The 25,439-nt window shown below is 37.8% G+C and overlaps 4 protein-coding genes and 1 pseudogene across 4 annotated transcripts; all 5 read left to right on the forward strand.

Moving 5' to 3' along the window:
- The first annotated feature begins 5,226 nt into the window (after nt 1-5,226).
- On the forward strand, nt 5,227-6,275 carry si:dkey-211g8.9 (free fatty acid receptor 3). The gene has a single exon (XM_067410900.1). It carries the CDS (start codon nt 5,227-5,229, stop codon nt 6,193-6,195), a length of 969 nt encoding a protein of 322 aa, XP_067267001.1. The 3' UTR covers nt 6,196-6,275.
- A 2,188-nt stretch (nt 6,276-8,463) lies between these two features.
- LOC137002139 (free fatty acid receptor 3-like) lies at nt 8,464-9,384 on the forward strand. Its single transcript, XM_067361646.1, has one exon. The coding sequence runs from the start codon at nt 8,464-8,466 to the stop codon at nt 9,382-9,384; it is 921 nt and encodes a 306-aa protein (XP_067217747.1).
- A 3,853-nt stretch (nt 9,385-13,237) lies between these two features.
- On the forward strand, nt 13,238-14,259 carry LOC137037392 (free fatty acid receptor 3-like; annotated as a pseudogene).
- A 1,955-nt stretch (nt 14,260-16,214) lies between these two features.
- LOC137002140 (free fatty acid receptor 2-like) lies at nt 16,215-17,108 on the forward strand. Its single transcript, XM_067361647.1, has one exon. The coding sequence runs from the start codon at nt 16,215-16,217 to the stop codon at nt 17,106-17,108; it is 894 nt and encodes a 297-aa protein (XP_067217748.1).
- Nucleotides 17,109-23,617: 6,509 nt separating this feature from the next.
- Nucleotides 23,618-24,604, forward strand: si:dkey-211g8.6 (uncharacterized protein LOC794045 homolog). The gene has a single exon (XM_067412178.1). The coding sequence runs from the start codon at nt 23,618-23,620 to the stop codon at nt 24,602-24,604; it is 987 nt and encodes a 328-aa protein (XP_067268279.1).
- Nucleotides 24,605-25,439: the final 835 nt, after the last annotated feature.

The following is a 25,439-nucleotide window of genomic DNA, read 5'->3' on the forward strand; positions in this document are numbered from 1 at the left end:
ACATACCCCCATCGCCCCTCGCAGGCCTGGGGGTACGCCCGAGACTGTGCTCTACTCCCCCCCGGGGCCTGTCTCGGCGGCCGCAGCACCTGGGGGTAAGGACAGACGAGACGAGAGAAAGGAGACGGAAGCAAGGGGAGTGACATGATGAGAAAGGGGAGAAAGGAAAAAGAAAGAGAAAAACAATTCTGGGTCCGGTTCCCAGACACACTGCCGCTCTGTCCTCAGCCTGCCGAGAGGCTTTTCCTCACGGTGCCATGCAATGGCACTGGATGCTCGGTGGACGGCCCGATCCTCGACCGCCTCCTGGTGACCCGCGATGGCTCCTCCGGCTGAGGGCAGCCGGCAGCGAGTCCCCCATCCCCTGCTCCTCCCCTTCATGGCAGACTGCAGCAGGCTCCGGCCCACGGCGGACGGTGGTGACTCCTCCGCTCCCTCCTGGACGGCAGCCACCCCAGGAGCACGGCATCCGGGTCTCCGTCCCACCTTTCACAAGGCTCCAGTACCACCGCCTTGGGCAGCCTCTCACGGTCTTCACTCCCGCGCTGCCCGAACTCCGCAGCACCGCGATCCCCCTCAGCAGCGAGGGCTCTCCAACAGCATGTCCCTCCTTCCTCCCAGGTTTCGGCACCAATGTAACACAGTTCGTATGTACGGGAAGAAGGAGGCGGGAACCGGCGAACATTCAGCGTAACTTTAATTCCAAAATAAACAAAGAACAAAACGAAAGTAATGCCGGCAGACGTAATAACATAATAAAACATAACGTAAAGTCCAGGCCTGGTCCTCTCTTGTCCTTCACTGTTGTCGCTCCTCCTTTTATGCTCCCGGAGCTCCCCCGTGAGAGACTCAAGGCTGGTGCGCCTCCCAGGTGAAGCTCATTAACTCTCGCGCCACCAGCCTCGCGCCGTTCCCTCACGGCTCTCTCCCGCCCTGGTCGCCACAGTCATCAATGAACAAATAAGCCTGAGACTTGAACGCGGGTTACCTTGTGCACAGCTATGGCACATGACAGCGCTGCCCACAAGGCTATTGCTCCTTCATAACAGCATATTTTTATCAGTGCTTTTGTCTTTGGGTTGTTATATTTCTCACAGATTTCTGCTTGTTCCAAATCAGATACAGCTATAGTAATACTGTAAAGATTACATTTAAATGAATGCATTAGTAAGAGAGTAATGGTTTTAGTTACTAGTGCCTTGTTTTAATCGAAATTACCCAGAACAATTTGTCCCAGGAACTTTTTTTCCCCCCAGACCTGTTGCTGTCTGTGTTTTCATAGCGGTCTAAAGTACCGTAAAGATTTGTCCGTTGACGTAGGACTTGCGTGCGACCTTCCAGTTCTACTTTCCAGATATCCCGGATTACTTCCTCCGCATATAAGCTTAATAAAGCCTGAACCTCGCCGTCAGTCTATCGGTTGTATCTTAAACTCCAATGCTGATTTGAAAGGCAAACAACTCTTTCTGCACACATCGCAACAGACTTTTAAAAATGGTGGTTGAAATAAAATGCTTCATGGAGTCAACCAATCTGCATGTTTAGCGCCCAAGTCCCACCCCCAAAAGTTCCTGAACTTTGAAAAAGTACTACCCCGTGAGCAGAGACTTTTAGAGGGGAGAATCTTTATCCAAAACTTCATTTAAACCCTGGTCCCTGTGGTCGAAACACACAGAATATTGTGCATTGATCACCCGATCAGTATTGAGCATCCAGATTGTATAATCAAACATATCTTGTGGAGCGCTCTTGAAGTATGTATTTATTATACAATATTTATAGTATGTCATTTACTGTTGGATACAGAGCGTAAATGTGGACTTCAAAGATTTCTTATTCTGTCGCGCCCTCTATAGTTGATTATTCGATGCAAGCCCTAGCTTGAAATCCTATTCAAATCGCATTTCTGGGAACCTGTTTCAGTCTGACTGTCTGGATTTGGCATGGTTTATGTCACTTTCTCATGCCACGTAAATGTAAACATGTCAGACGTTATTATAGGAAACATACTTATATATGGAAACATTCTTAAACATTCACTATACATAGTGTGGACAGTCAATAATTTAGATCTGATTCCAATCAGATACACAAATAATTGGATTTGGACTGACAGTGTGAACATAGCTGCAGTATAAATCCGGAGTGTCAAACTCAGTTCCTGGAGGGCCACTGTCCAGCAGACTTTAGCTCCAGCCCTTATTAAACACTCCAGATAATCAAGATAATCAAAGAACCAGATAATCAAGATAATCAAATTTGGTATTTATCAACTTGGTCTGCCAGTCACGGTGAGTTAATAAAGAGGAAGTAGGGTAGATATGATTACATTTACATGTTTGGCAGAGAGTTTTATCCAAAGTGGATTACAGTGTGTTCAAAGGATAATTTTTTCAGTACATGCATTTCTGGGAATCAAACCCAGAACCCTTTGAGTTACCAGCACCACAATCTAACAGTTGTACTACAGCTAGAGCTGAAAAATGGCTAGTTTAATTGGTAAGAGAGAGGGTGGAAACTAGTCAGGGACAACTAAATAAGGTAAATAAATGGTAAGCAATTATTTGATAACCTAATGATGATTTAAAAATGTATTAAATAAAATTGATATGACTTTTTTAAATTGCATACATTTTGTTTTTTTTCCAAGTATTGTACTAATTTCCTCTTCTTCTTATGTCTTTACCAGTCTCAAGACAATATTTCATGTGTTTTTGATGTGGTAATGGTTTAGCATTTCAGACATTAATTTGATTTTATGATCAAGAGTGGAGCAAACATCTCAAATATAAATACATAAAGGTTTTACTTGTGTATAAGTTTTATTTTCGTGACTGGCAAACTGCATGTGGATCATTCTTCTCCAACAACAATCCATCTATCAAAAGATTTTTATTTTATGTGTGGGAAGAGAAGTTAATGTCATATGAAAGGCTCTCTTTAGACTGGACTTTGACTCTCAGTAATAAACAAGATAAAAGAATGAGTGACACAATCTATGCACATCCATTGGTGAGGGTTTATCAATTCTGTTGGGTAATGCCTAATGCCTCTAAATGGGACTATTTGCATCTATGCGAAATAACAAGGAGGAAGGTATTTCCTTATGAGTTTAAATGGATGGCAAATATTACAGCGCTCAAATCATGGTTGGTCACATTTTGTTAAAGCATGTGAATCAGTTCATATTTAAATGCAAGTATATAAAGACTAAGGTGCTACCTTTGGTGTTGCTATGTATTGTGTTTTTGCTGTTCATTGCTATTCTTGTAAACCTAAAATGAGTTTGTAAATTGTTGCTGAAGCTTTCCGTTTTCTTCAATTTTCATGCTCAGTGAATTGTGTGGTTAGGAGTGCGTGGTTTGAGTTATAATTTTTTGAGAATAAAAATCTTTAAAATGTACTAAATTCACTGTTTTTAATTGTTGAATAATAAACTTTTATTCTGTATTTATTTAAAGTAGTTTATTTATTTATATACTTCTCTTTAACAAACTGAATTGAAGCTTACTGTATTATGGAGAAGAGTATTGTGAGAAAGAGATTGAGTGAGCGAGTTTATTACTTGCATTCAGATTTAGCATTTTCCTACAGGTCAATCCTATGTTCATAATAAAAAACCTGTTTAAATGTCCGATGTATTATCTTGTCCTTTTAAAAATTAAGGGGTTTTCCCATGACTGACAGCGCTAGTCAAAGCATTTGTCAGTTATGTCTTGTTCCGTGTTCACAACAATACAGTCTTTTCAATGTAAAAGTCTTTGTTACTGACTGACTCATAAAGACAATCTTTGCTGCCATCTAATGGCGTAATAATGTAACTTCTGTTGCTGTTCACGGTCAGGTACTATTTTTTTCCGGCGGAAGGAAGGCTTTTATTAAAAGTTTATTTCATGAAAGTTTCATTGATACATAGTTTTGGCTTTAATATTTGTATTGTGTGGTAACCGTTTTATAAAAGCAATAAGGTACTCGAGGCTAGTGCTGTATTGTCACGGCTGACGTTCTTACATTATTATGCCATTAGATGGCAGCAAAGACAGTCTTTATGAGTGTGTCAGTCAGTAGCGAAGACTTTTACACTGAAAAGACTGAATTGTTGTGAATACGGAACAAGATGTTAGCATGTTATATGTTTGGCAACAGACCTTCTAACCCTAATTGATGGAATTAACGCACTTCTTGATGGAAATAACATCATAACATTTATTTCCATCAAGAGGTGCATCAGTTTTTGGTCAAGATCTTGTATTGACAATGCAAGAGTCGAGCACTCTGTAAAGTCTCCTCCAGCACATCCCAAAGACTTTCAATGAGGTTCAGGTCTGGACCCAGAGGTTATTCTTCATGCTCCCTCCCAACCATTCTTTCACAGTTTGAGCATGATGAATTTTTGACATTGTCATCCTGGAATATGGCCACAATACATCTTAATACATGGTTGTTTAAGAAATAAAAAGCTACACACTCCATCAATTAGGGTTAGAAGAAATGTTGCGAAACTTATAACATGCTAGAAACAACATATCACTGCAATAATTATCCAGTCATAGACTCTTTAGTATTTGCCTTTTTAAATCCAAAGTAACTTTTTATATATATAAAGATGCATGATATCATGATATACAGCCAGTGAGATCAAGCTTAGTAAACAGATCCAAAGGCTGTTTGCATGACACTATAAAATCGTCAAGCTAATTCATTGTATGCAATAGCCAATGCTGAATGACATCCCCAAACAGTGTCCTAGTGAGTTTACAGCTTTAATGGTTTAACCGTCCAGTTCACGGTTGGATGGGCTAGGCTTCCTGCAAAGCCCAATTATTCTGAATCATTTCACTAAAGGGGCCTGATCTGGCGTGTGCTCCAAGGGCAACTAAGGTAACAAGAGACCATATAAATGCCATCTTGCTACATTAAGTACCCATCCCCTTGCCTCATATCAGACCAATTCAAGCTCTTAGATGCACTAACCACCCATCTAACACCCCTCCCACGCCCCCTTTTTCTCCCCGCCCTACTTTGTGCCTTCCAAATAAATACAAACTTTCTTGCAAATACGAACTTCTTCATTGTCTTCATCTATTTTTTTCTCACGCAGATTGGACGTTGTTCAGCATTTTACAGCTATTCTTCCAAATGGAATACTGGAGGCCAATGGACAGCCTGTAAAAAGGAGTATCTGGTTTGTGTTAACTGAGAAACAAATCTAGAAATTGATCTGAAATGGAGCTGACTGTGTCCAGCTATGTCTCGGTGTTTGTCTACATCTTCACCTTCTTGCTCGGACTTCCCAGCAACCTTCTCGTTCTTTTCGTGTACATCCGTAAGGCTCGAAAACACGGTGCCACTCCCAATGTAGTCTACGCTCTTAACCTATGTGTGGCAAATCTCGCTCTAGTGTTGTGGATGCCAGTCAAAGTAGCCGAGACGGTGCTCCAGGGTTGGGCGCTTCCAGCTGAGGTTTGTCCCGTTTACAGCTTCTTTTTGTTCTTCTCGGTCTACGGTAGCAGTCTGATCCTCACAGCAGTCGTCGTGGGCCGTTACCTGAGTATTGCCTTCCCCATAACTTACAAGCTCTACCGCAGGGCCCGTACTTCGTGCCTGGTGAGCGCCATCTTGTGGGCTTTAGTGCTGTTACACTTGGGTTTTGCTTATCTTGCTGAAGGAGGGGGACATTTTGTGTCTTTATCAGAGCATAATGTCTCCGCATGCTATGAAAACTTCACCCAGGAGCAGTTGGAAGTGCTGGTGCCGTTACGCCTAGAGATGGCGCTGCTGCTCTTCCTCCTGCCGCTTGTTTTGTCAGCATTCTGTACGCTGCGCTGCCTTGTTCTTGTCAGACATTCTTCTTTGCCCTCTGGTGGGAAAAGAAGGGTTTTGGCCATTGCACTCTCCACATTAGTAGTGTTTGTGGTCTGTTATGGACCCTACAATGTTTCCCACGTGGTGGGCTTTGTCTTGTACACTAATGTGGGGTGGAGAAGTGAAGCCATGCTTTCGAGCTCCTGCAATGTGTTTCTAGAGCCCGTGGTTATGTTGATGCTTTCGCCGTGGACGCCGAGGGATTTGGTGGACAGACTTTGCCGTAAGCGAAGGGACGCATCATGCAAGTTGTGGCATCAGCATTACTGCAGTAGGGCTTCCAGGAACCCTCAAACAACTACACATGTTGTGTCAATCATAAGCCACTGAGAATCTAAAGATGACAAAGCAAGAGCAAACAAAGCAGACTCGTCCATAAAAGTGACCTGATAAAGGTACCGCCATACACTCATGGAACAAGTGAGAACATGGAATTTTTTTAACCTATAAGTGTGCGTCACCCAAACAGACATATTTAGAGGAAGGATATGAGCTGTAAGATCGTGTTTTGGTGGTCATTAAAGATATTGGATGAGAAAGAGCACATTCTTTTAAAATTTAGCATTTTTTTTTTTTTTTGACACCAGCTGTTTTTGCACAGCTTCCATCATTCACTAATAGTTGCCTCTGTATTATATAATTACATTTTTAGTGATTTTAACCAAAAATATAAACTATAGTAAATAAATATAGTTAGTAAATATTGTAAAATAGTAATATCTATTAGATCCTTTAAACATATGAGAAGATCTATAGACAGTTTTAAATATTAATGAACCATGTACTTTGTAACTATTCTGTGAAACACTTATTCTGTAATTATTGTTATTTCTACTATAATTATTACTGTGAATGTGTAATAAATATGTTTTTAAATGGGCACTGTAAATATAAATTAAATTGCTCCTACATTCTCTGAGATTACTTCATTTTCCATGCAGTTTTTGGATATTATGAATTTTAAGCATGAAATTTAACTATGTTGCCGCATGTAATATTATAATTTATGTGTGTGTGTGTGTGTGTGTGTGTGTGTGTGTGTGTGTGTGTGTGTGTGTGTTTGTGTGTGTGTGTGTGTGTGTGTGTGTGTGTGTGTGTGTGTGTGTGTGTGTGTGTGTTGCCTCTGCATTTTACTGGTTTTGCAGGCCTCAGATCTGGATCAGAAAAAAAACAAAACAAAACAATGGTCATCTATTTTTACATTACACAATAACTGTGGACAAAAACCCACATGACAGTTTGCGGTTTGCAATTAGATACATCCCAGGAAAATGTGAGACGTAAGAAACATTCATGTTTAAAGTTAGTATTTAAAATGAGAAGGAAGCCTAAGCCATAACCTGAAGAGTCTTGGTGAGTATAATCTATTCAGATGTTCTTGAAGATATGTTGGACTGGAATAAGCCCGTTTAATTATTTATTGTGTTGAAAGTCTATAAAAACAGAGCAGTGATAAGAGTCAAATTTGAATTTAGTTGCCATTAGTTGTCATTTTTATATATGCATCAGAGTATTATATTTAATTATAAATTAAAGGTGAATCTGAAGGATGCTACTTATTGTTTGCGGTTTTATACACTCCTTACTTGTGTCAGAAACCAAAAACTTTATACCTAAACCTGATCATACAAAGATCCAAAAGAACATTTTCATTGATCTAGTTTGATTTATATTTTTGTTTGCACATTCAATTGATTTGTATTATCAAGTACAGCATTTTTTCAGAAAGAAAAGCAGATAGATTGAATTAATATTAAATAACTGGTTACACTTTACAATTAGGTTTCATTAATCAACATTTATTAGTCTTACTTAATGTTAATTTCAACATTTACTAATACATTATGGAAGTCAAATGTTGTATTTGTTAAAGGGTTAGTTCACCCCAAAATGAAAATTCTGTCATTAATTACTCACCCTCATGTTGTTCCACACCTGTAAGAGTTTTGTTCATCTTTGAAACACAAATGACAATCTTTTTGATGAAATCAGAGAGCTTTCTGTCCCTCCATAGACAGCCGTAATTGAAGCTTTGATGCTTCAAAAAGTTCATGAAGAGATTGTTAATCCAATCCATATGAATTGAGCAGTTTATCCCAAATTTTTTGAAGTGACACGATTACTTTAAATGATGAACAGACTGAATTTAGGCTTTTATTCACACATCAGTTGTGGTTAATGGAAGCTCAAGCTTGACGTGTGTAAGAACCACTGAGGTTCATTCTTGTGTGTTATGCAGCACCTTTGGGCTTCCAGAAGAGGCTTGTTTTCGTGCTTCAGTGAAAAAAGAAAGAAAGAAAACAGTGGCTCAATTCTAAACATGTTTACAATATACAGTATGATGAATGCAAATCATATACAGTTTGCTGTCTAGGTGGCTTGAATGTCATGGAACTGTATCAAAGGAGCCCATTGATTTGATCAAGACTGATAACAGAGATATAGCTCTTGGTAAGTCCCAAATTAAACATTAATAATAATAATAATAATGAAAAAAACATGATAAATTGTATGTATACTGTATATTACAGGTGGTGTCTTCTGAAGAACCTGCAGGCTGTTTTCTGAAGTAAAGAACATTACCACAAGTCGACAGCAATGTCAGAAGATTCACCTACAGAACTGTTTCTTGCTATTTATATCATCACATTCCTGATTGGGTTTCCTAATAGTGCACTAGCATTGTACTCATGCATTTACAAGATTCTGAGAAAACCCATCCCTATTGACATATTGATGCTGAACCTCGCTATTTCTGACCTCATCTTTCTCACCTTCCTGCCCATCAAGATGAAAGAGGCTGCAGATAACATGGTTTGGAACATGCCCCATTTCTTGTGCAACTTCCATATGTTTGTATTCTTTCCTCCTGTCTATTCCAGCAGCCTGTTCTTGACAGCAATAAGCGCTGAGCGCTATGTGTGTATAGCATTTCCAGTCAAGTATAAAAGTCTGAAGAGAATCATTTACACAGTACCTATATGTGTAGGCATCTGGGTGATTGTTGGAGTAACTTCGTTATTTGTTTACAAGGCAGCACAAGTAGATATTGATGAAATCAACAACACCACTAATCAGCACCCTCTGGTGACAGAACCTCAGAGATGTTACAGTAACTTCACAGAGGAACAGCTCAGGCAACTGCTCCCAGTGCTGCTGGGTTTAGCGGTGGTGTTTTTCTTTCTACCCCTTTTTACCTGCTGCTTTTGTTACATCAATTTCGTTTGTATTTTGTTAAAGCGTCCTCTCATCAATAGAAAACGAAAACTCCGGGCAATTGGACTGGCTCTGGGGACTCTCCTTGTGTTTGCTGGTAGTTTTGCACCCTACAATATATCACATTTAGTAGGCTTCATCAAAAAAGAAAATCAAAAATGGCGCAAGACAACTATAATTCTAACAACTTTGAACGCATGTTATGATCCTATTATATTTTTCTGTATCTCTAGTGAGATGAGAAGGGTGATCAAAGTATGTGCTAAGGCTTTTATTCAGTTTTATGCCAATTTAAAGGGTTAGTTCACCCAAAACAACAAATGAAGATATTTTTGATCAAATCTGAGACATTTTTGTACCTCCATTGACAGTCTATGCAACTACCAGTTTGATGCTTCAAAATGTTCATAATGAGATCGTAAAACTAATCCATATGAACATGTCAATTTTATGAACACAAAAGAAAAAAAAAATTCTAAATACTCATAAAAGTTATTTGATTGAACTAGTTGAATTTGAGTTTGCCCTACTCCAGTTAATTATTTTGAGCGGTAGGGTTTACAAAATATCTTGTGTTTAAAAATGAACAAAAGTCTTACGTGTTTCAAATTACATGAGGGTGAGTAAATGATGACAGAAATTACATTTTTAGGTGAACTATCCTTTTAAAGCAATGCATTGTTGTAAACTACTTTTATTTAAATTACACACAGCGAATAAACAAATGAATGATATTGTATCCTAAACTTGCTAAAATGTTGTTTTATGTAATGACAGCTTATGCAGAAAAAGACCCTACCCCAAGGGGGAAAAAAGGCATCACACCGATCTTTGTGACAGTAGTGTCTGCAAGTGTCCACAAATAAAGCAGTGTAGGTCGTGGTTAGATTCTTCGTTTAGCCAATCAGAAGGCTTTTGGGGTGCTTTCTGCCTGTCAATCAGTTTACACATTCACAGCAGGGAGAACATAAAGTGGAAACCAAGAGTCTGCTCAATGAACTTGAAACAGTTTTCATAAGTTTGGAGGTTTCAAAATGTTTGTGATTTTTAGTCATAGTAATGGGAGAAACAAAGCTTTTGGAAATCTGAATAGTTTGAACCAGTTGGTTCGCAGTCAGTGTTGGGGAAAGTTACTTTTAAAAGTAATGCATTACAATGTTGCGTTACTCCCTAAACAAGTAAATACAAAGTTCTGGCATGAAACTATAATGGGCAGGCTAATAGGTCTTTTAACTCAACTTGCTCATAATCACATTATCTATAGGACACAGATGGTTGGTTCCTGCTGTACTAGTTACCAATGAGCTGCATGCTCAATCTTTAAATACATGAGTTAGCATTTGCAGCAGTGCAGCATGCTTCAGAAACCCTCCACCTTCCCCAGCTCCACCTGTATAGATCTGCTACGGGTTATTCATGTACGCTATATTGTATAGCAGCAGCATGTCTTACATTGTCATACCCATTGCCATGCCAAACACTCTGAGAGCATGACAGAACTACTACTTTTTATGCGAAGTAAAGCAATACTTTACTTTTGCGTTACTTTTTCTCACCTGGGCTGGGCTTGCTTGTTTGTTTTTTTAATAACAACAAGAAAAATCTATTTTTGGCAAATGTAAAGGCCCTATCACACCAAAACTTAAATGAATAAGCCTCAGGCTGAAGGAAATGCAAATTCACATGTAGTAGCAGGCACAGCTCAAACAAACCTTTCAGATGTGCTGCCATTCTGGTTTAAAGAAGAATAGGATACATGAGAAGTAAGTTCAACACTCTTATTTCTAAATCTAATCTAAAGTCATTTTTTATTTTATTATTATGATTACATTAGATCATTGAAGGTCAGCAGCACAGATATTGGTTAAAAAAGTGAGATTAAATACATAAAGTATATTTGTGTAATTTAGTACAGTTAATTATTACAGGTTTGCATAAAATTCTGAGATTGCATTTCACTGTTTTTGAATGATTTCAAGCAAGTGAGATGAGTAAATTTATGCTCACATTTAGTCTAGAACTACAATAACCATCATGTTCACACAGCGCACAACACTGCTGCACTTACCCTATATCTCTCAACATGGGGACAGGACAGCTGTCAGTCAATAAATATGAAAAGGTTTTGAAAAAGTAACTTAGATATTTTGTTGTAAATCGAAAAAGTAATGCGTTACTTTATGGGTTACTTTTAAAAAGTAATCTGGTTACATAACTCAAGTTACTTGTTATGCGTTACCATCAACACTGTTTGCAACAAAGTTCACTGTTTTGAAGAGCTCAAAACACCACAGGCCTCACCTGCTGCTCAAAATTATGTAATGCAAAATAAACTCAAACTCATGTTGTGTGTTAGACTGTTAGGCAGGGCTAGGCCAGTTAAAAGCAATTAATTATCATTCTCCTTTTTGTATTATACACACTCATGGTATAAGTTCAATGAAAAATTCTCACAGTTTGCAAGGTTTATATTTAGGCAAATGCAAGCTTTTTTTATATAAAACGCTTCTGGTTTTGTATTAGCAGATTGTATTTGACCTCTCTTATTGTTAATATTTTTTTAATTTGAGGTGACCAGACTTCTGAAATGTAAACCATATTGTTCAGTGGTCAAAATATCATTGAAATCTCACTTATTACATACAAGTAATAACAGGTATTAAAAATGGGGTCAAACGGACCCGAACTGGTTTGAATAGATACAACTCATCAGACTATGAAAAATAGCAAATAGTAAACACTGCAAATAGCAAACAGGATTATAACAGTATTATAACAAAATAATGACATTACAAAAACACATTACAGAAATAAAACAAATATTTGTCACATTTTCTAACTGCATGTAATATTTTCATTTTCATTAACTGTGAAAATATGCAGTAATTACAACTTTTAGTCCCTAAGTGGATCTTTACTATCCCTAATTTGTTAATTATTGTGCATTGACAGTCTCATTTTGAGCACAAATTATGTGCTTTCTGCATGGATCATGGAACGTACCAAAAAAAGGTGGGCCTGGAGGAGGGGCGGCGGTGGTGCTACTGGGGCGTAATTTGTAGAACTTTCGCACACTAGATGAGAAGCTCCACATCTTTAAAATAAGAACACATTTCAGATAGTACATTTTTACATTTTGCATTCTGGTCTGTAAGACTGTACATTTTAATATTAGAAAGAGTAGCTACTAATAGTATTAGTTAGATGCCAGATATATTATATATTCTTTTAAGCTTAATTTATGACTCTGGATAATCTGATAAAGTTACTGCTGTTTCAGTAACAGCAGTGTGTTTCATGCCATTCTTAACTCTGAATGGCATGAAACACAATGATGACGTATGATGTTTGCGGGAACAGTGCGCGACTCGAGGGTATGTAAAAACATATGTTGACAGGAAGGTAGGAAATCCTATTGTAGCCCTCGGACCGAGGGATATGATTGGACGAACATGCTATGGTCCTACGCCTTATACAGAAGATAGAAATACATATAAATACATTTAGACCACTTTAGTGATTGCTGTAGGGATGTGAAGAGACTTTCAACCAGCACAAAAAAAATGTTTTTGAAGCAGTTCAGTTCCTCATGGATAAAGCAGCAGCACGACTCTAAGTAAAGTGTAATTTGTAGCTCCCTCTGTTGGTGAAAATAATCACTAAACAATTGTTCTGGTAACAAGCAGGATGTGTCTGTACGCTTTTTAAAAATAAATCTCAAAAATTGGTGACAGCTCCAGTCTGGGACAGGACACCAAAAATGCAGTATTTTTTGAGTGAACTATCCCTCTAAGCTAAAGAAATAAATACTCTGTGTTCTTGGAGAGCCCATTTTCCAGCAGAGTTTAGTTTTGACTGTAGAAACTGAACCAACTTACCAAGGACACTAGGTTTACTTAAAATTACAGCCAGGTGTGGAACTAAACTCTGCAGGAAGTTGACCCCTTTTCTCCCCGGTCTTCTAAATAAATACAAACTTTCTTGCAAATACGAACTTCTTCATTGTCTTCATCTATTTTTTTCTCACGCAGATTGGACGTTGTTCAGCATTTTACAGCTATTCTTCCAAATGGAATACTGGAGGCCAATGGACAGCCTGTAAAAAGGAGTATCTGGTTTTTGTTAACTGAGAAACAAATCTAGAAATTGATCTGAAATGGAGCTGACTGTGTCCAGCTATGTCTCAGTGTTTGTCTACATCTTCACCTTCTTGCTCGGACTTTCCAGCAACCTTCTCGTTCTTTTCGTGTACATCTGTAAGGCTCGAAAACACGGTGCCACTCCCAATGTAGTCTACGCTCTTAACCTATGTGTGGCAAATCTCGCTCTAGTGTTGTGGATGCCAGTCAAAGTAGCCGAGACGGTGCTCCAGGGTTGGGCGCTTCCAGCTGAGGTTTGTCCCGTTTAAAGCTTCTTTTTGTTCTTCTCGGTCTACGGTAGCAGTCTGATCCTCACAGCAGTCGTCGTGGGCCGTTACCTGAGTATTGCCTTCCCCATAACTTACAAGCTCTACCGCAGGGCCCGTACTTCGTGCCTGGTGAGCGCCATCTTGTGGGCTTTAGTGCTCTTACACTTGGGTTTTGCTTATCTTGCTGAAGGAGGGGGACATTTTGTGTCTTTATCAGAGCATAATGTCTCTACATGCTATGAAAACTTCACCCAGGAGCAGTTGGAAGTGCTGGTGCCGTTACGCCTAGAGATGGCGCTGCTGCTCTTCCTCCTGCCGCTTGTTTTGTCAGCATTCTGCACACTGCGCTGCCTTGTTCTTGTCAGACACTCTTCTTTGCCCTCTGGTGGGAAAAGAAGGGTTTTGGCCATTGCACTCTCCACATTAGTAGTGTTTGTGGTCTGTTATGGACCCTACAATGTTTCCCACGTGGTGGGCTTTGTCTTGTACACTAATGTGGGGTGGAGAAGTGAAGCCATGCTTTCGAGCTCCTGCAATGTGTTTCTAGAGCCCGTGGTTATGTTGATGCTTTCGCCGTGGACGCCGAGGGATTTGGTGGACAGACTTTGCCGTAAGCGAAGGGACGCAAGTTGTGGCATCAGCATTACTGCAGTAGGGCTTCCAGGAACCCTCAAACAACTACACATGTTGTGTCAATCATAAGCCACTGAGAATCTAAAGATGACAAAGCAAGAGCAAACAAAGCAGACTCGTCCATAAAAGTGACCTGATAAAGGTACCGCCATACACTCATGGAACAAGTGAGAACATGGAATTTTTTTAACCTATAAGTGTGCGTCACCCAAACAGACATATTTAGGGGAAGGATATGAGCTGTCAAATCGTGTTTTGGTGGTCATTAAAGATATTGGATGAGAAAGAGCACATTCTTTTAAAATGTAGCTTTTTTTTTTTTTTTGAGACCAGATGTTTTTGCACAGCTTCCATTATTCACTAATGGTTGCCTCTGTATTATATAATTACATTTTTAGTGATTTTAACCAAAAATATAAACTATGGTAAATAAATATAGTTAGTAAATATTGTAAAGTAGTAATATCTATTATCCTTTGAACATGTGAGATCTATAGAACATTTTTGATACTAATGAACCATGTCTTTGTAACTATTCTGTGAAACAATCATTCTGTAATTATTGTTATTTATACTAAAACATATTAAACAATGTTTTATTAAAAATATAAAAATGTAGAATGTTTTCTGTGATGGGTAGGTTTAAGGGTAGGGGGATAGAATGTACAGTTAAAAGCCATTACAGTATAAAAACCATTACGGCTATGGAATGTCCTCATTAAGATAACAAGCAAAACAAACCTGTGTGTGCGTGTGTGTCTGTGTGTACACCTCTACATTTTACTGGTTTTGCAGGCCTCAGATCTGGATCAGAAAAGAAAAAAAAACATGGTAATCTATTTTTACATTACACAATAACTGTGGACAAAAGCCCACATGACAGTTTGCGGTTTGCAATTAGATACATACCAGGAAAATGTGAGATGCAATAAATAGGCATGTTAAATGTTAGTATTTAAAATGAGAAGGAAGCCTAAGCCATAACCTGAAGAGTCTTGGTGAGTATATTCTATTATGTTGTTTTTGAAAATATGTTGGACTGGAATAAACCTGTTTAAATATTTATTGTGTTTAAAGTCTATAAAAACAAATCAGCAATAACAGTCAAATTAAAGATGACAAAAGTGCTATAATTTTAGTTTTTTTTTTTTTTTTGCATTTTACTTTAACATCAACTTTCACCATTGTCATTTTTATAAATGCATCAGAGTATTATATTTAATTATAAATTAAAAGTGAATCTGATGGACGCTACTTATTGTTTGCCTAAACCTGATCGTATATCTAATTTCTTTTATATTTTTGTTTGCACATTCAATTGATTTGTATTATCAAGTACAGCATTTTTTTTCAAAAAGCTTACTAATACATTATGGAAATCAAATGTTGTATTTGTTAAAGGGTTAGTTCACCCCAAAATGAAAATTCTGTCATTAATTACTCACCCTCATGTTGTTCCACACCTGTAAGAGTTTTGTTCATCTTCGAAACACAAATGACAATCTTTTTGATGAAATCAGAGAGCTTTCTGTCCCTCCATAGACAGCCATAATTGAAACTTTGATGCTTCAAAAAGTTCATAAAGAAATTGTTAAACTAATCCATATGAATTGAGCATTTTAGTCCAATTTTTTGAAGTGACACGATTACTTTATATGATGAACAGATTGAATTTAGGCTTTTATTCACACATCAGTTGTGATTAATGGAAGCTCAAGCTTGACATGTGCAAGAACCACTGAGGTTCATTCTTGTTTGCTTTCGTGCTTCAGTGAAAGAAAAAAAAAAAGTAAGAAAACAGTGGCTCAATTCTAAATATGTTTACAAAATATGATGAATGCAAATCATATACAGTTTGCTGTCTAGGTGGCTTGAATGTCACGGAACTGTATCAAAGGAGCCCATTGATTTTATGAAGATTGATAACAGAGATATAGCTCTTGGTAAGTCCCAAAATAAACAATAATAATAATAATGAAAAAAACATGAGAATACATCTAAAATGAGTGTATGTATATATTACAGGTGGTGTCTTCTGAAGAACCTGCAGGCTGTTTTCTGAAGTAAAGAACATTACCACAAGTCGACAGCAATGTCAGAAGATTCACCTACAGCAGTGTATCTTGCTATTTATATCATCACATTCCTGATTGGGTTTCCTAATAGTGCACTAGCATTGTACTCATGCATTTACAAGATTCTGAGAAAACCCATCCCTATTGACATATTCATGCTGAACCTCGCTATTTCTGACCTCATCTTTCTCACCTTCCTGCCCATCAAGATGAAAGAGGCTGCAGATAACATGGTTTGGAACATGCCCCATTTCTTGTGCCACTTCCATCTGTTCGTCTTCTTTCTTCCCCTCTATTCCAGCAGCCTGTTCTTGACAGCAATAAGCGCTGAGCGCTATGTGTGTATAGCATTTCCAGTCAAGTATAAAAGTCCGAAGAGAATCATTTACACAGTACCTATATGTGTAGGCATCTGGGTGATTGTTGGAGTAAGTTTTATATTTGTTTACAAGGCAGCATACATAGATTCTAAAGAAGTATTGACAGATCCTCAGACATGTTACAGTAACTTCACAATGGAACAGCTCAGAGAACTGCTCCCTGTGCGGCTGAGTTTGGCAGTGGTATTTTTCTTTCTACCCCTTATTACCTGCTGCTTTTGTTACATCAATTTCGTTTATATTTTGTTAAAGCGTCCTCTCATCAAGCGACACCGTAAACTCCGGGCAATTGGACTGGCTCTGGGGACTCTCCTTGTGTTTGCCGGTAGTTTTGCACCCCTCAATATATCACATTTAGTAGGCTTCATCAAAAAAGAAAATCCAAAGTGGCGCATGACAGCTTTAACTCTTAGCACTTTGAACGCATGTTATGATCCTATTATATTTTTCTGTATCTCTAGTGAGATGAGATGGGTGATCAAAGTATGTGCTAAGGCTTTTATTCAGTTTTATGCCAATTTAAAGGGTTAGTTCACCCAAAACAACAAATGAAGATATTTTTAATAAAATCTGAGACATTTCTGTCCCTCCATTGACAGTCTATGCAACTACCAGTTTGGCGCTTCAAAAATTTCATAATGAGATACTAATCCATATATGAATTGAGATTTCATCCATATAAACGTGTCAATTTCTTGAACACAAAAGGGAAAAAAAAAACTAAACTCATAAAAGTTCATTTGATTGAACTAATTTGTTTAATTTGAGTTTGCTCTACTTGAGTTTTGCTACAATCTCTTTATGAACCTTTTGAAGTGTCAAAGAGGTAGTTATGTAGTTGTCTATGGAGGAACAGAAATCGCTAAGATTTCAATAAAAATATCTTAAAGGAACACTCCACTTTTTTTGAAAATAGGCTCATTTTCCAACTCCCCTAGAGTTAAACAGTTGAGTTTTACCGTTTTCGAATCCATTCAGCCGATCTCCGGTTTTGGCGGTACCACTTTTAGCATAGCTTAGCATAGTTCATTGAATCTGATTAGACCGTTAGCATCGCGCTTAAAAATTACCAAAGAGTTTTGATATTTTTCCTATTTAAAACTTGACTCTTTAGACTTAACTCTGATTAGACTTAACGGTATAATCAGATTCAATGAACTATGCTAAGCTATGCTAAAAGTGGTACCGCCAGACCCGGAGATCGGCTGAATGGATTCGAAAACGGTAAAACTCAACTGTTTAACTCTAGGGGAGTTGGAAAATGAGCCTATTTTCAAAAAAAGTGGAGTGTTCCTTTAACTTGTGTTCTCAAGATGAACAAAAGTCTTACGTGTTTGGAAGAGGGTGAGTAAATGATGACAGAATTTTTATTTTTGGGTAAACTATCCCTTTAAAGCAATGTATTGTTGTAAACTACTTCTATTTGAATTACACAAAGCAAATAAACAAATGTATGATATTGTATCCTAAACTTCACATAAAAGTTCTGTACATGATTTTGTTTTATGTAATGACAGCTTTTGCAGAAAAGGACCCTACCCCAAGGGGGGTATAAAGTGGAAACCAAGAGCCTGCTCAGTGAACTTGAAGCAGTTTTCTTAAGTTTGGAGGTTTCAAATTGTTTGTGATTTTTTTTTTGTCTGTATAGTAATGGGAGAAACAAAGCTTTTGGAAATCTGAATTGTTTGAACCAATTGGTTCGCAACCAGTGTAGGGGAAAGTTACTTTTGAAAATAATGCATTACAATATTGTGTTACTTTCTAAAAAAGTAACTAATCGCGTTAGTTACTTTTTATGAATAGTAATGCAATACTTTACTTTTGCGCTACTTATTCTAAAAATTCTTCAAAATTCTCATCTGTACAGTAGAGGGTGTTGCTCAAACAAACCTTTCAGCTGTGCTACCATTTTGGATTAAAGAAGAAGAGGAGAAGGACGTTCATCACTCTTATTTCTAATCTAAAGTAATTTTTGATAATTAGTATGGTTGAATTAGATCATTGAAGGTCAGCAGCACAGATATTGGTTAATAAAGTGATTAAATACATAAAGTATATTTGTATAATTTAATACAGTTAATTATTACAGGTTTGCATAAAATTCTGAGATTGCATTTCACTGTTTTTGAAGATATTTAGATATTTTGTTGTAAATTGAAAAAGTAATGCATTACTTTACGGGTTACTTGAAAAAAGTAATCTGATTACATAACTCAATGCTCAACAAGTTACTTGTTATGCATTACCATCAACACTGTTCACAACAAGATTCACTGTTTTGAAGAGCTCAAAACACCACAGCTGGCCTCACCTGCTGCTCACAATTATATAATGCAAAATTAACTCAGCCCAAACTCACCTTTTGCAAACCAAATGCAAATGTTTTATGAAAAACTAATCAATTCAATAATCTACAAATAATTAAATAATATTCAATATGAAGATTTAGTAAAATGTGTGCTCTTTTATTAATTTATTAATATGTAGTTTGTGTTGTGTGATAGATTGTTAGACTGCAAGGCTATGTCAATTTAAAGCAATTAATGATCATTCTCCTTTTTGAATTATACACACACAAGTATTACAATTAAATGCATTAATAATGAACCTATAAATCTGACCCGAGATCATTTAAAACCATTAGACACTCATTCACAGGTTCAAAAAAGAATAATGACGAGAGCAAACTCCCATAATGTTAAGATCCCACAGGGGATCAAACTCGGGTCTCTGGCATGTGCTTGTCTTTGATGCTGACCACCACTCCACCACAGGAGGAGATTGAACCCAGATGCAAAGAAATAAGAGACAATGAGTCCCCAAGAATCTTTTGTACTTCAAAAAGGGAATACAGAACATTAGCACAGTCTTAGGCAGCACTTTAGATGGATCTGAGCAGGTAACACAAACAACTCTCCTTGAGAGGTTATCCAAAAAAGTTTTTTTTTTGATCTTCTTAAACATCAGCCCAGTAAGAAAATCAAGGAGTCCACAATCCACAAAAAAAAAAAAAAAAAAAAAAAAAAACGACTGCAGGGGCGTAATTTGTAGAACTTTTTGCACAATGGATGAGAAGTGCCGCATCTTTAGATGAAAAAAAAAATTTCAGATACATTTTTACATTTTGCATTCTGGTCTGTAAGACTGTACATTTTAATATTAGAAAGAGTAGCTACTAATAGTATTAGTTAGATGCCAGCTGTATTCTTTGAAGCTTAATTTATGACTCTGGATAATCTGAAAAAGTTGAATGAGAAAAGTGAAATATGTGTCTTAATAGATTCAGTGTTGAAAAAAGATTTGATAAAGTTAAAAGTTACAACAGGCAAATGTCACTCATTCGGTGGAATGGCTCTGTAAAACGTGGCTGCTGTTTCAGTTGCGGTGCTCGTGACTCTTAACTCTGCATGAGGGTATGTAAAAACATATGTTGACAGGAAGGTAGGACATCCTATTGTAGCCTTGTAGCCCTCGGACCAAGGGATATGACTGGACGAACATTTTATGGTCCTACGCCTTATACAGAAGATAGAAATAAATACATTCAGACCACTTACTTAGTGATTGCTGTAGGGATGTGAAGAGACTTTCAACCAGCATAAAAAATAATAAAAAAATGTTTTTGAAGCAAATCACTTACCCCGCATTTAACACAAGTGGGGTTTGCTTCGAGTTGTGATGGCGGAACTCTCGGGAACATTTTCAAATTGCGTGCAAGACTGTTCAGGTCCACTTACATAGTACATACAGATATTACTTTAATGTAACATTGAATAGTTGGTATGTGACTACCTTGAAACTGATAATGGTGTCTCTTTTAATAACTGAAATGATACTGCTCCGCTCTCATCCAGGTTCAGTTCTTCTTGGATAAAGCTGAAGCGTTAATGAGTGTAGTTTGTAGCTCCCTCTGATGGTGAAAATAATCACTAAACGATTTTTTTGGTAACAAGCAGGATGTGTCTGTAGGCTTTTTGGAATGTAATTAAAGGACACTAGGTTGACTTAAAATTACAGCCAGGTGTGAAACTAAGCTCTGCAGGAAGTTGACTCTCCAGGAGTAGAAATGAGTAACCCTGAGCTACAGGAAACAGGCTCTTTTGTGGAAGTTGTAAAATGAATGTTTTATTTATTCTCATAATGAACCTACTGTATTCATTTCATAAACTGCACATACTGATGCGTTGTTTAAATTTAGACATACTTTAGTACATTGTGAAATTTAGTTGTCTTAATCATATTGTATTCTTTAAACACTAAAAGAAATTACCCTTTGGCTTTTTTAGAATAGCCTACACTTGTCTCGTCTTGCTGAAAATGACTCACCATTGAATGTCGGGTTTTCATGTTTTATGGAACGTTCCATAGACATTATGACTTTTATACTGTATAAACTGTATATTATATCTCCTAAACCTTCCCATCACAGAAAACTTTCTGCATTTTTACATTTTTTTTAAAATATCAGATAATATGATTTATAAGCTGTTTTCCTCATAGGGACCGAAACGTCCCTACAAGGACAAGGATATTGACATCTTTGTGGGAAAATTTTGTCCCCATGCATAGGGTTTACCAGAACCATAGACGCACACACACAAACACACAAAACAAACACTTGCTTCTTATCTTGCCAATATGTTCCTTATGTTCTTGGGGAGCCTCATATACCCCATATGTGGCAGTAATGACAACTTCCTGTGTTCTCACTAAGTGTTCCCAGGGTTGCCAAGTGACATTGTTTGATGAGCCTCAGTGTTGCAGATTATGTTCTGAATTGATTAAATTTCCGCTGTTTTGAGACATTGCACCCATCACATAGTCTAATTATGCATTCAGAATGTCAAAGACAGAGGTGAAGGGAGCTCGCAGACACTTTGTGTGATACTGGAGAGACACAAAATGCTGAAGATCCTAATTTCCCTACATTGTAAAGGTGAGTAATTTTGTTTATTAGACATGTTTATTTATGAACAGAGAATATTTCTTCAACTTCAGGCACTTCGGGAATGTTGCATGGATTGATTTGTATTCAATTTTATTCTATATTTTTTGTTTTGAAGATCACATTGAAACTAAATTGGAAACTTTTCCATTGCTTTTATAATTGTTGCCTTATATTTGTATGTATTATTTCACACAAAAGCCAGAGTTTACAATGTAAAATATGACAATCAATAATGTTTAAATCAGTAATTAATAAAACAATTTAGAATTTCATTTCCACAACACAGTACAATTTTGCCCCAATAAAGTTAGTAGGACTTGTTGCCAAGGAGGCAATGTGAAGAGCATTAGTAACATGAGTCATTATTATTTTGTGGCATTTACAGTTAAGCTTTGTGTGAAAATATGTTTTAATTACGATACAAAAATGCTATGAAAATGACCCTTTGCAAGACAAATCATTCAATCATCAGTGTAATTTCCACTTCTGTCATTTCCATCACAGAATACTATTGAATACAATGCATACTTTGATTAAATTTAGTGGAAATGAAACTGTGGTGTGAATTTTCATGACTTTCTTAGAAAGTATAATACACACACAATTAATTTAGTAAGAGTAGGCGTTTTTAAAGGATTAGTTCACTTTCAAATGAAAATTACCCCAAGCTTTACCCTTAAGCCATCCTAGGTGTATATGACTTTCTTCTTTCTGATGAACACAATCTGACAAATATTAATAAATATCCTGTGGCATCCGAGCTTTATAATGGCAGTATGCGTTACCAAACAAGTATAATATATAGTGTCTCGATCCACATCAATCCATCATAAACATATTCCACACGGCTCCGGTGGGTTAATAAAGGCCTTCTGAAGTGAAACGATGCATTTGTGTAAAAAAAATCCATATTTAACAAGTTATGAAGTAAAATATCTAGCTTCCGCCAGACCGCCTTCCATATTCAAGTTACGAAGAAAGTGTAAACTGGCGTCAGTTGAATAGGGAAGGCGTAGGACGTAGCGTAAAGGCCTGTACACACTGGGCCGAATATCGCACGTGTTTATCGCCAGCGTTTTTCGAGACGTTTTTTGTGTTCACACCCAAGCGATTTTCACTGGCGATGCACAGAGTGAACGTGCAAATTCACTCCCTGACAGTACGTGGCGCTTGTGCTTAACGGTAGTGCAAATAAACATATGATATTAGTAAAGTTAAAGAAGATAAAAATGCAGATATTAAATGGCATATATGAGAGATGGTAGTCAGAAACAGTAGTGCAAATAAAAATTTATGAAATAGACATTCTCAACTATATTTCTTGAATGTAAAAGAAAAAAAAACAGCAAAAATACAGAAATAATACACATCTATTGGTATGGCCAAGAACTGGCAGAGCACCCATAGTGCGTCTCAATCAGCTCTAGTTCACTAGTCAGGGCACTGATCAGGGAGTCGGCCACATTCATTTAAATGGTATACTGATACACGACCTAGGAAGCTAGGGAGCTGTTTGAGACGCAGGGATAGTTTGTAGGGGTCTTCCTCGACTTTCTCTTCGTCGTCTTGTGTGCTCGGCAAGACCGTTTTGTGCTTGAGCGCCACCAAGTCGTGTTTTACTGTAACTTCAGCAGCTCCAGGCACGTGAACAAAAGCACCAGTCTCATTTTCGCCGACGTTTAACGCGGCGCGAAAAAAAACAAAAAAACGAACCCGAGGCGTTTTTTAAAAAATGACGCTTTTACGCCTCGCATTTTTCTCGTCAGTGTGCACACTCACTTTGGCGCCCGTTGTTTAGTCACGAGGCGTTAAACGTCGGCGAAAATCGCGCGCGATATTCATCCCGGTGTGAACAGGCCACTAACTTGTTTAATATGGATATTTTTTTACACAAACGCATTGCTTCGCTTTAGAAGGCCTTTATTAACCCCCCTGGAGCATTGTGGAATATGTTTATGATGGATGGATGTGGATGAGAGTTTATTTTTCAGTTTGTCCATATTAACCATACGTTGTACCTTATTAACTTCTACCGTTTTGTTCTCTGCACAGTGTTTCTACCACCCGTTGACCATCTGTGAGGTACAGTCCAATGGCCAAGTTGGTCTACCAGCTTCTCTTGGTATTCTACATCCTCACCTTCTTGATCGGCCTTCCTGCCAACATCCTAGCATTCTTTACCTTCTGTCGAAAAGTTTACCGCAAACCCACCCCTATTGACATTCTCCTGCTAAACCTGACAATATCTGACCTCATCTTCCTCGCAGTCCTGCCATTTAAGATGAAGGAGGCCATTGACAGTTTCAACTGGAGCCTTCCCTATTACCTGTGCTCCATTAGCAGTTTCCTTTTCTTCTCCACCATCTACACCAGCACACTATTTCTGACTGCGATAAGCATAGAACGCTATCTAGGCGTTGCGTTTCCGATCCGATACGCTTTAGGCCGCCGACCGCGCAACGCTGTGATTGCAAGTTGCCTCCTCTGGCTTCTAGGATCTCTCAACCTCAGCATCGTGTACATTGTGCCATACATAAATTCAAGTGACAACTCAAGCAACAGCAAGCTACAGCCCAATCCCCACGTGAGAATTTGCTATGATAATTTCACCAAAGAGCAGATGAACATTCTACTTCCTGTTCGTCTGGAGCTTTTTCTCGTGCTTTTCTGTGTACCCTTCCTCATCTGCTGCTTTTGCTACATAAACTTCATTCGTATTCTCTCCAATTTGCCCCATCTCGGAAGACGTCGTAGACTCAGGGCTATTGGGCTTGCGGTTGGGACGCTGTTGGTTTTCACCATCTCTTTCAGCCCCTATAACGTCTCACACGTGGTTGGTTTCATCCACGAAAATAGCGAGGAGTGGCGTCACTTGGCTTTAATCTCGAGCACTCTAAACGCCTGTTTGGACCCCATCATCTTTTACTTTTCCTCGGCTGCCGTTCGCAGTGCGATACGAACATGTGTTAATGGTCTAAAAGAAAAAATGCACATTGTAACATACAGAAGATGCTGTCCTGTTGGCCCTTCCAAATCTGAGGCCTACAAGGAGACAAACCCACCTGTTGACCTGGGGTGAGCACTGAGCCACAGAGAGTATTTCATCTCATCTAGGCCTAAAGTGTTGTGTGAGTACTGTGAAGTTTATGGTATGAAAGGTAAAATAAATCTCAGTTGAATCTAGTATATACATTTCCTGCAGAAAGTTTATCAATTCTGAATGGTTATTTGGATAATTTCTTGAATATTTCTTGTAAAACCAGTAATCTTTGTTTTATTTACAACAGTGTGTTGTCTGAGAGACTTTTTAATGTTTACTGTTCTATTATTGGTATTTAAAAGTTTCTGTTAGTTAATAGTTTTGGGGTTACCATTGTGGTGAAGTGTTGCACTCGTGCTTGCGTTGAGGACCTGCTAACAAAATTTCAAATGACTTTAATAATAAAGTATTCACTTTGGTAGTGCTCTGGGTTGCGTTTCCCAAGCATTGTAAGCCTATGTTGAGCGTATAAACCATTGCCACCAATGGAGATGCGATCAACTTAGGCTTTACAATGGGGACATAGATTCCTCCTTAGTCAGTTGTACTCAAGGATTTTGCATAGATTAAAAATAAACCTTTAATGTTAAGAAAAACTAAGTTGGTTGTGTGGAACCACTGTCCATAATTGACATGAGTTAGTTTAAAGTATCATTTTTTTGAGTGTAGCATACAACATCAAATTATAAACAAAGCTTTCTGGGTTAGTAGTAGTAAAGTAATTATTCATCACATTATGTTATTAGTCCCCATAAATTGACTTCTCCATGTAAACATCTGATATTAAAGTAGCTGATAACCAAAGTTTACTGATGCATTGTGTTGAGCCTTTAGACTCCTCTTTAATGATGGGACAATATTTACATTTGCTGAT

This window comes from Chanodichthys erythropterus, chromosome 15 (genome assembly GCF_024489055.1).
Source record: "Chanodichthys erythropterus isolate Z2021 chromosome 15, ASM2448905v1, whole genome shotgun sequence".
Lineage (NCBI taxonomy): Eukaryota > Metazoa > Chordata > Actinopteri > Cypriniformes > Xenocyprididae > Chanodichthys > Chanodichthys erythropterus.